Raw genomic sequence first — 12,170 nt, 5'->3', positions numbered from 1 at the left:
AGTGCAGATATCATTTCTAACTTATTCATTGTTTCTTGGGATTCACCATTCAGAACTTTGGCACTTCATGCAAGGGCTGTTATTCTGAGGGGTTTATTAATGGGAAAAGTAACTACAAATCACAGATGTAAAGTTGTAAATGAGTTAAGCTCCCCAAAGTGAGAAGAATTTATTAGTACCCCTAAAAAACTAATACTGGCCTCAGAATTAAGATGGCAACACAGTGTTATAAGTGCAACACGTACATACACCACCAAGACTTCGTCATCCTTAGTTGCACCCAAAAGCATGGGAGAAAATTCACATGTGAATTTGTGTCATGAAAAAAAAAAAAATGGCTCTGTCACCAAATCTACTTCTGTGGATGCAGATAACACCTAAGCAGAATACTAGTCTCGAAAAATTTAATTGTGCTGTATGTGTCAAATAAATTCACAAATAAAACTATTATGATCTTTATGTGCAATATTAATTACCAGTTCTGCCTTATTTCTTTACATATCCTGTTTCCCTTACCTCCCCTTCCAGAATACCTTTGTCTTCTTTTCCCTGTCTGTCCGCTCACTTGTATCAAAAGCTGTCCTTTCCATGAAGCTCAACCTATCACTTTGCTCACTACATCAGTTAATTCACTGCTGTAAAAAGGCATTCATGCATAGTCTAATACTGTACAAACTGTTAAAAAATTTCTGTGACTCTAAAAGCTGAAGCAACCATAGCAATCTTGGTTTATCAATATTAAATCCATGTATGTTGTGGGTAATTTAATCTTTGCATACTTTTATGGGATTAAGTATAACTATTTACAGATCCCTTTAGAATATTAGAAGAAAGAAATATAAGCAAAACCAATACCTGGTTTTCTTCAAGAGTTTCTATTAGCTCCTCACTAGCTCGCAAAATAACGCAGTTAGTACGAGTGTGAACTTCATGATCAAATTCCATAGCTGCCCAAGTAATTTCAAGTTCCCTAAGTACCTTCTCCATTGACATTTCTTTAACAGATTTGTCAACAATATTCTTAACTTCATCTTCAAACTCATGTAGGTTAAGAGCCAATAGATCAGCTAAAGTTGTTGAACCATCCATTACAAATTTAACCTGAAACAAACAACAATATTTATCTTAACACACATTCAACTAACGAATTTTCTCCCACTGATTTTTCTCATTAAATAAGTAGCAAGTTCGCACATAATAATAATTGGAGAAGAAGTCAAAAAAATTCATACTATCAATTATGACTGATAAACTTACATAACTGTAAAGCACATACAAAATTAAAAAAGATAAAAAATGAATTGGTGACACCTACTGATTTGAGTTTCAAGAGGATTTTTAACTCCTTTTTGGAATGTAGAACTACATGAAACCAGCACAAGGACAAACAACAAAGACTGCAGTGGTTGCCTGTGCTTATTAATGTATAATATGATTCATTGCATATCCCTGAAGGCACTCCTTCATTACAGGGTTACGGAACACAATGTGTGAATGAATGAACTAGAAAGAGAAAAGGAGACCAAATTTCTTTAAATGTTGTCATCAGAAACAGGCAGGAAATAGGCAGAAATGATGAGGATCTACAGATGAACACCAACAAAAATAACTGTGAGAAAATTATACTGCCAGAAAATACTGGGCTGCACAGCATAAAGTGTCCAGTGTTACCTGTCTCGAAATATCAGTGTGTTACTCAAACATTATTTACTCTGGGAGAAGTGTGAAGTTCCCTGTTACTACATTCCTCTAGGGACATAAATCGTAAATAATTTGATGTTGGTTAGACAGCAAGAACCTTTTTTTGAAAAAATTGAAATCTTGATGTCCACCTGTCTGCTTTGAAAGAGACTTGTAGGCTACAGTACCTGTAAATGGAGTTACAGTAAAGTTACATGCCAACTTTTCTTTCCCCCTTTGTATCCACATTTTTATAAGTGCTGTTGCACCAGAATGAGAGGAAATGACAAGGAAGCTATACATTATACTCTAACATGACAATGGACTTTAGTTAGCCAGTAACTTCATAAATGACAATGTCGTATATCTCATTTGCTTAAGTCAGAGTGCCTTAATCTGCATTTTTTACTATCAGTAGTTTCATTCATGTGTCAATATCTTTCACAAAGATATCGAACATGCCATGGTATTATAATTCAAGAACAAAAAATATAAAGTAATTTACATACACAGACATTTACATACTTAAGGTCTAGTATGATACAGAACCATCCCGGCATTTGCCTGAAGTAATTTATGGAAACCAAAGAAAACCTAAACCAGGATGGCTGGATGAAGACTGGATCCTCCACTCTCCCAAATACAATGGTACTCTGTTTAAAACAATGTTACCTGATTTGGTTAATTCCTCGTGTACAATACTGTTTTACAAATAAGTTATCCAGTAACGTAAAAGGCTAATGCTACACTGTTCATTCATTTCTCACTCCCAGTCTCCAGTTCTCAAAAACAAAGAAATTATCATGCTTGGTGACTTAAAAGTAAGTTTTTTTTATTTGTAGTAATGACAGAACAGATTTTGAGAATGTAATGAGCTCTTTTAATTTGAGGGTAGTTGTTGACTTTCCCACAAGAGTAACAAAGGACTACAAAAGTCTGATTGACAGTACATTTGTAGACAGTAACAGAATTGATAAAATATGTGCAACACAAATCTTAAATTGCCTGTCTGACCATAATGGGCAGGTGTTAAAAATGCATGGTGTAAGCCCTGCTAACAAGAGTAGTTTTATGAACAGATCATTTCGACTAATCAACAGTGAGAATCTAGAAACCTTGCAGCAGCTACAGTGGGACACAGTATATAAGGCTAAAAATGTCAATGATAAATTTAATCTATTTCTGAATGAATTTGTTACCCTTTTTGAAGTTGTATTTCCTAAAAAAAATTCATAAAGTGCCAACCTGAGTGATTAAAGGAAACAATGGCTCAGTAAGGAATCAAAACATTCTGTAAAACATAGAGAATGCTTTATGTTTCACTCAGAAATTCTAACAAAATGCAGGATAGGGACCACTACAAATTATACTGTACCATCCTAAAGAAATTAATTAAAAATCAAAGAGCATTTTTATCAAATCTGAAGTTGACAGCTCAAACTATAAAATGAAAACTATTTGGAAGGTGGTCAAAAGCGAAACAGGAAAAATTTCAGAAGATACAGACAGTATCGAAGTGTGTCCTCATGGAAGCACGGTAAATGAATGTGATATAGTTGCAAATATCTTTAACTATCATTTTTTGACAGAGGGTGATCAAATTGTTTGTAATGGATCTATGATTGAACCTTCTTTAAAAAGCAGTGCAGAACAAAATTAGTCAGACACATATGCTCTGTATTAGAGCCACTGAGATTGAGAAGGTAATAAGCCAAATGAAAAATAAAAATGCCACTGGAGTGGATAATGTGTCTATGAAAGTAATGCAAATTTATTCTTGAAGTTCTCTGTCACAAATTTAATGAGTCTACACATCAAGGTACTGTTGCCAATAGACTCAAATATGCAACTGTTAAGCCACTGTTCAAAACAGGTGATAAAGTTGAGGTTTCCAGTTACCAGTCAGTTTCATTGCTAACAAGTCTTTCTAAAACCCTATAGAAAGTAGTGTTGAGAAGAATCATGGATCATCTTAATAAACATAACATCCTTAATAAAAATCAGTTTATATTCCAAAAGAGTATTTCAACTGAACACACCATTTCCTCATTTGTCAACCAACTCATCAAATCCATAAACAATAAAATATTGCTCATTGGAATCATTCTTGGCACATCACAAAATTCTACTTATGAAGGATGAGCACTATGATTTATGTGGTAAAGTTGGGATGTAGCTTGAATCATTTCTTAATGGCAGAAGGCAGCACTTACCGATTCTGCAAAGGCACTTGCCTGCTCTGACTGAGCACAGTGAAATGTGGAGTACCACAGAGCTTGGTCCTTGGTGCTTGGTCCTTACTTTTCCTAATCTTTATCAATGATTTGCCCTAGTGTATGTCACAAAAAGCACACTTCACTCTATTTGCACATGATACAACCATTATGGTAGAGAAAGTACCAAACTGCAGTCTACAGAACTCTGCGACCACTATATTCAAAGAAGCTTTACATTAGTTCACTTCCAATGGTCTGTTCCTCAATGTTAACAAGACTCAGTTCATTCAATTTCAAACATCAAACAAAAAACTGGAAAATATTGAAATAAAACGTGGAGAAAAGAAAGAAATATTGGGAGTTGAGTCTTCCAGCTTCCTGGGATTACACATTAACAACACTCCAAACTCTCTAAACTGAGCAGTTCACATCACTGACCTATTTAAAAGACTGAATTTGGCAGCATTTGCCATTTTCTCAATTTCATCTGTTTGTGACTTAGAAACAATCAAAGCTGCACACTTTAGATATTTCCATTCACTTACAACACTTCGCACCATCTTCTGGGGAAATGAGTCATGGGCAAATAAAGTTTTTATTGCACAGAAGAGAGTCATCAGAATTACAGGTAGAGGGCACCATAGGTGCTCCCACAGAAACTGGAGATCTTTGCCATGCCATGCCAATACATTTTTTCACTAATGTGTTTTGTGAACAATAATCACAAAATGTACAGGACACACAGTGAATACCTTGATCATGATACAAGAGGCAAACAAAATCTTCACAAAGATATAAATAAATCTCAGTTTGGCACACAGAGGAGTACATTATTCAAGAATAAAATTATACAACAAAATTCCAGCCCATGTTAAATCAGTCATTGGGATTAACACTAAATTCAAAAAGCAGGTAAGACTTTATCTTTTGAATAGTTCTTTCTATTATTTACAGGAGTTTTTGACAATGTGTAATAATTAGCAAAATGTATTTAATTTTAAGCATTCCTATAAGAAATGACTATGTAGTACTGGTGTATCAATTGCTGACAATGCTTTTTTTATATGAATTAGAATGTAAGCCTTATAATTTGCTGTGTAACTATCATTAAGACTATAATCTATGTTATTTGAACACTTGTACCTTATTTATCTTTTTACACGTGATTTAGATTGTAAGTCTCATGACCATTTAAATATGGTTATTATTGTAATAATCTAACACATTCTATATCCTAGCAATACACTTGTGTCAACAATCCATGGAACTTGAAAGTAAATAAATAAAACAAATAAATAAATCCCTCTATAACAGGTGAGATGTTGAGCTCATAAAGAGGATCAGGTGTTGGTTTTATATACTATATAGCTTTGAGAGAAAGTTTTTCCACAAAAGAAAACATGAAGGAAGAAATATAGTGTGTAAGTGTTATGTGAAATGACAGATATTTCTCATCATCATCATCATCATCATCATCATTATTATTATAATTATTATTATTATTTATTTGTGTTGCACTTTTTACCAAACACATATTCTGTGGTACGTAAGTAATCCTTCAATGTATGGAATGCATTTATGAACAGGTACTTTTTAACTACCCTTTCAAATAAGTTTGTTTTAGCAATTTCTTTAATTTCCTTTACCAGTTTATTGCATAATTTTGTGCCTTCATGGAATATGCTGTTTTGAGTTTTATGTTTATACTTTACTGGAAATGTAAATTATGTCCAGATCTTGTTCCATTGTCATGGACAGAGTAGTCTGTGCAGTAATTGTCATATGTATAGCTGATTGGTAAATGTGCTCCCATAGTGCAGCTGTAATCTCCAATGTTATGAGCAGATCTTTACAATGAGCTCAACTATATCCCTGGTGTAGTGAAGCAGGTTAAATCACTTAATAAAGGCACAGCCTCTGGTCCAGACTGTATATCAGGCATGTTTCCTTCAGAATGTGCTGATACAGTAGCTCCATACTAAGCAATCATATATAACCGTTAACTCATCGAAAGATCCGTAAAGACTGGAAAGTTGCACACGTTACACTAGTACCCGAGAAAGGAAAGAGGAGTAATCAGCTGAATTACAGACCCATATCATTAATGTCAATTTGGATTAGGATTTTGGAATGTATAGCATGTGTTTGACATTATTAATTACCTCAAAGAAAACAATATATTGACTAATAGCACAGATTCAGAAAATATCATTCTTGTGAAACACAACTAGCTCTTTATTCTCAAGAAGTAATGAGTGCTATCAAAAGGGGACATCAAATTGATTCCATATTTTTAGATTTGCAGAAGGTTTTTGTGCCATTCCTCTCAAGAGTTTTCTATTCAAACTGCTTGCCTATCGAGTCTCGCCACAGTTGTGCGACTATACTTGTGAGCACGTGTCAGGAAGGTTGTAGTAATTAACGAAAAGTCATTGAGTAAAACAGTAGTAATATCTGGCATTCCCCAAAGAAGTTTTACATACCCTATACTTTCCTAATCTACATAAATGACATGGGAGACAATCTGAGCAGCCCTCTTAGATTGTTTGCAGATGATGCTGTCATTTACTGTCTTGCAAAGTCACCAGAAGATGAAAGCCTGCAGAAACTGACTCTAAATATGAAAAGTGTAGTCTTCCAGATGAATAATAAAAGAAATCTGCTAAATTTTGGTTACACGATAAATTAAAAAAAATCTAATGGCTGTAAATTCAACTAAGTACTTAGGGATTACAATTACAAATAATTTTAATTGGAATGTTGAACCAAAGACTGTAATTTATTGGCAGAACACTATGAAAATGTAACAAGTGTATTAAAGAGATTGCATACACTATGCTTGTCCCCCCTTTCCTGGAGTATTACTGTGTGGTGGGACTCTGCATAGATGGGACTGATAGAGGACATCGAAAAAGTTCAAAGAATGGCAGCACATTTTGTATTATATTGTGAAACTGGGGAGAGAGTGCCACAGACATTACATGTGAATTGGGGTGGCAATCATTAAAAGAAGGACATTTTTCTTTCCAGCAGGATCATCTCGTGAAATTTCAGTCACCAACATTCTTCTCTGATTGTGAAAATATTCTGTTGGCACCCACCTACATAGCGAAAAGTGAGCATCATGATAAAATAAGAGAAAACAGAGCTCACACAGAAAGATTTAAGAGTTTTGTTTTCTAGCGCCCTGTTTAGGAGTGGAATGCTACAGAAATAGTTTGAATGTGTTTCGATGAACCGTCTGCTAGGCACTTAATTGTGAAATGTAAATGAAGATGTACTGCAAGGGCATGCTGATAAGTACTGCCTCCAAATTTTTTACAGAAAACTCTAAAAGCTTTTTAAATATAAAGAACTTTATTAACTTTCTACATTTTTTACTCTTCATGTCTACATATTTATTTCTCAACATAGTCACCCTGGCGACTAACACATTCCTCCCGACGAAAGGCCAGTTTGTTGACACTGTCACTGTATAATGTTTTACTTTGTTGACAGAGCCACAACCTCACCTCTGCTTGAACCACTTCATCACTATCAAAATGATGTACTCGAAGGTATTGTTTAAGTTTCGGAAATAGATGAAAATCAGATGGCGCCAAGTCAGATCTGTATGGAGGGTGATCAGTGACAGTGAACCCAAGGTATTGCATCGTTGCAGAAGTCACAGTGCTCATGTGCATTCTGGTACTGTCATGCTGAAAGAGGGGGTGTTCCACGTGTGGATGAACTCTTCAAATTCAAAACTTGATTACAGCATGTTGTTTCTCAAGCACTAATGTTACATTACACACTGCCATGTTACATGCTGCAATTTGGAGTCCTCTAGTGGCAGAGGGTTACAACTTGCACCAACAAAGCAGAAAAGTCGACCAAGTAATATGCGCGACATGTAGTACCTCAACTGATATTGAGAACAGAACAAAAACTTTGGAGAGATTACTTTTCAGCATGCCCTCACATTCTTTTGGTCCTTTTCTGCAGATAGTTTTAATATTTTGTGCATTTCTTCCTCAGAAAAGAATACCATAGCTAAGAATTGACTGAACCTATGAGTCAGAGACAGCAAAGGACTTGGAAGAGCAGTTGAATGGAATGGACAGTGTCTTGAAAGGAGGATATAAGATGAACATCAACAAAAGCAAAGCAAGGATAATGGAATGTAGTCTAATTAAGTCGGGTGATGCTGAGGGAATTAGATTAGGAAATGAGGCACTTAAAGTAGTAAAGGAGTTTTGCTATTTGGGGAGCAAAATTACTGATGATGGTCGAAGTAGAGAGGATATAAAATGTAGGCTGGCAATGGCAAGGAAAGCCTTTCTGAAGAAGAGAAATTTGTTAACATCTTGTATGGATTTAAGTGTCAGGAAGTCATTTCTGAAAGTATTCGTATGGAGTGTAGCCATGTATGGAAGTGAAACATGGACGATAAATAGTTTGGACAAGAAGAGAATAGAAGCTTTTGAAATGTGGTGCTACAGAAGAATGCTGAAGATTAGATGGGTAGATCACATAACTAATGAGGAAGTATTGAATAGGATTGGGGAGAAGAGAAGTTTGTGGCACAACTTGACCAGAAGAAGGGATCGGTTGGTAGGACATGTTCTGAGGCATCAAGGGATCACCAATTTAGTATTGGAGGGCAGCGTGGAGGGTAAAAATCGTAGAGGGAGACCAAGAGATGAATACACTAAGCAGATTCAGAAGGATGTAGGTTGCAGTAGGTACTGGGAGATGAAAAAGCTTGCACAGGATAGAGTAGCATGGAGAGCTGCATCAAACCAGTCTCAGGACTGAAGACCACAACAACAACAACAACAACAACAAAGAGGAGGTGTTGAGTTGCAGACAGGTACAATAAAAAAAGAGTTCTAAGGTCTTAAGCTTTTGGCCACAAGGCTGTGGCCTTCATCAGAAATATAAAGTGTGGGACCACAAAACACACACACACACACACACACACACACACACGCACACACACACACAAGCACAACTTGCACACAGCCACTGTCTCCGGCCGCTGTGGCCTGACTGGAGTAGCACTACAGTTTCTGTACCAACCTCCCCAATTTCTGCCAACTGTGAATACTAGAAGCTACGTTCCTTCAGGATGAAGTCTCTCTGTGCACTGTAACCAACAAAGAGGGTTGGTTCTTCCATTCAGTGATCTATTTTGGCAACTACCTGGTACCATTTTCCTGACAAACTATTGCAGTCTTCATTGTAACTCTCGAAAGAGGCCCTCACATGATACTACCAGCCAAGCCACTTGAACCAATGTCATGAAAGCAGATCCCGACTTTCCACATGAGATGACATTTTCCCAGGTTCAATTAACAGCTATGAAATGGTAAATCATTGTTAGATACACTATCAACTACAAATATTGCATCCTAATTAAAATTCTGAAAATGACAATTTAATCATGTTGCACACACAGTACCTGTGGATACACAGTTTTATTCCTGACATCAAATTATAGGAACAGTTTTCTAAAATGTATACAAAGTTGACACACTGTGGCAGCAACAATGAACAGAGTTTGATACAATGCCTCAAGGTTGTGATAAAACAACAGAATGTACTGTGACCAACAAAAGAATCAACAAGTGTCACTAGATGTTGAAGTACGCAGTAATTTGCCTGGAGAATAGGACTTCAAGTGGAATTTGTTTTTAGCTGTAAAAATGATGAAAATTTCACAAAATTTGAAGAGATTCAAAGAAGTTACATAGTTAAAATCATTTCCCATTTCTCCTATGTAAGTAAAAGTGTATAGTGGGACTGTACTGTGAAAGCAAAATGTGTTTGAGAATACAAAACAGTCATCTGTGGTCACCTGTCACCCTGACTGTGTTGCTACCATAACTTCTTCGAGTTTCATTAGTGAACATAGTTTATATATATTAAACATTGAAACTGTTCGAGAATAACTTAAAGCTTAAAAACTGAATATTATTTCTAAAATAATAAGAAACAAATCTTCAGTTTGCATATATCTTGCTTTGAGTTCTAACTGAAATCAGAATAACCATTTATGAGTTCTACTGGTACAGCAATTACAACAGTTACAGTTGCAACCATGATAAAAATAATGTTCTTGCTACAGTAAAAATCAGTTAAGGTAAATAATTTTCACCTAGAAATCTCAGAGAGAGCTTTTCATGGTATGAAATCACTGCCCTGTAGAGTTTTTGCTTAATGCATAAAATATTTCTGTTCTTAAATAGAGTAATCCTAGAAATCATGTCTAATGCGTAAGTATCACCACATATAACTTACCGAATATTTTGCTGGAAGACGCTCTGAGCACTAGCAGCATGAAAAAGAAAAAAAAAATGTTACAAGTCTCCAAAATTTAAATAAAGGAAAGCAAACCTTAAAAACAATGGAAGGGGTCATTATCAGGGAAGGGGGGGGGGGGGGGGTTATTATAAATCTCAGAAGATAAGAAAGCCAAAATCTGAAGTTTATCTCCATTTAAGACGAAAAAATTATATGAAGATACACACCACACTCATCTTATAATAAGCCGAAACAGATTTGTACATCTATTATTATTAAACCACAAAATAAATAATAGATGTACAAGTCTTACACAGAGGAAAAGGGGCTAAACTCAGCCATTTACAAATTCTAGAAATTTAAAACAAAGAAAAAACAGATTTGTATATCCCCATACCTATGATGAAACAAGCAAACACAATTCAATTATTCACCTCTTTTAGATGATATCGCAATTCTGAGATAGAAGTAAAACTTTGGGGTCTCAATCCATCAGTAGATAAAAAGTTCTAGGCTGATGCACAACTTTATTCCCATACATGTTTTCTCATGTTAGTGTAATTGCTGTATTGTGTAATTTCAAAAGTAATTTGTCAAAAAATAGTCACTGAAGTAATTTTACATAAAGCCAAGGATCAACAAATTGTGTTTACCTTAGTGTTTTCATATGTGGGATTCAGTAATATGCTTTAAAATTGCCTTATAACCCAAAACCATTTCTTTTAGTTAATTTACAATGTTTCACCAATAACCCACAGTTGATTCAATTAAAATAATGCTCCTCCTCTTACAAACCATTTTCATTCTCGTCCTACCTTGTTTTTCATTTCTGAATACAAGCAGGCACAGCACTTACTACTTTACCATGTTTCACCTTCTACACTATCACCAAACATCACTTTCTTCTCTTAGCCAAGGGCCTTAGTAATCTACTCCCCCTCTAAACCTCACTCAGGACAGGATCGTACAGCCACATCACGCATCTTGAGTTAGGAAATGGGTTTGTTTTCAGCATGGCAAGTATCTACATGGACAGTGCGATGTTGTCTGGAACACGCGAACTGCCAACACAGCAATCACTATTTTGGTCGAAAAAAGAAGCCCTAATAACTGGAACAATGGGAAGTACCATCTGCTATGCATTTCACGGTGGTTTATAGAGTATAGATGTACGTGTACATGTACAGTGCTTTCATCGCTGTAATACAAGCACTGCAACAGGTGTGATGGTATGGTGTGCCTTTGGGTGCATAACACAATTACCTCCAGTTTGTAGTGCCTGTAATCTGGAATACAGCTGTTAAATTTCTGATAACTGAAGGCTAGTGGCTATGTCCTATCTTCAGAGTCTCTGTGGCATTATCTTTCAAGTCAGTAGTAATGTTAACAAGACTGTGTAATGGAATGATGAGACAAGGACTGTGAATGGTTAGAGGGGGAACCACTGGTTTTAGGCACGAAGGAATCTAGTATGGGCATGATTCATGAGACATGTAATAATGAGATATGTAGTAAAGAACTGCATTGGTGTTTATTGAAATTTGTGGGAATTACAACAAGTGAACATCAGACCAATAAGAATTCAGCCTAAGGAAGCCACTGGAAAGCCTGAATGGATACACTGGATACAAGACCAAGCATTTATAAATGAATTATTTACTAGGAAGCTCTGCTTTACGTGCATTTAGAAGTGGTCCCAAATATGTAAGTCACACTAAGTAAACTGTGCATCACGACTACATTATAACATGTTTAGTGACCAGCAGGTGGAACAAAATGACATGAGTTAAGTAATGTGATTTTTGATGACAGTAAACTATTTCTTGTTTGTCTGTGCTCAGATGTTATTGTGGACAAAAGTTTATGGTGTATGGTTATAGATTTGCTCCTCTAATAATGCATGTTCAGATGATTAATGGCTTATTTTCTATTCAATGTTAAACTGGTCCCTTCTGTTCTGCCATCATAGTGTTATTGGGCAATGTTAAG

The 12,170-nt window shown here is 35.7% G+C and overlaps 1 protein-coding gene across 1 annotated transcript in view; it reads right to left on the bottom strand.

Annotated features, from left to right (window-relative positions):
- LOC126458230 (dynein beta chain, ciliary-like) overlaps nt 1-12,170 on the bottom strand; it is a 477,648-nt gene that overhangs the window by 293,805 nt on the left and 171,673 nt on the right. Inside the window, exons 12-13 of the mRNA XM_050095128.1 lie at nt 6,122-6,136; nt 856-1,101 (exon numbers count right to left, since the gene is read on the bottom strand). Coding sequence (XP_049951085.1) covers nt 856-1,101; nt 6,122-6,136 — 261 coding nt within the window. The remainder of the gene's footprint in view (nt 1-855; nt 1,102-6,121; nt 6,137-12,170) is intronic.

Source organism: Schistocerca serialis, chromosome 2 (assembly GCF_023864345.2).
Source record: "Schistocerca serialis cubense isolate TAMUIC-IGC-003099 chromosome 2, iqSchSeri2.2, whole genome shotgun sequence".
Classification (NCBI taxonomy): Eukaryota; Metazoa; Arthropoda; class Insecta; order Orthoptera; family Acrididae; genus Schistocerca; species Schistocerca serialis.
Note: the sequence above shows the minus strand (reverse complement) of the source record. Positions and strands in the feature narration are given on the sequence as shown.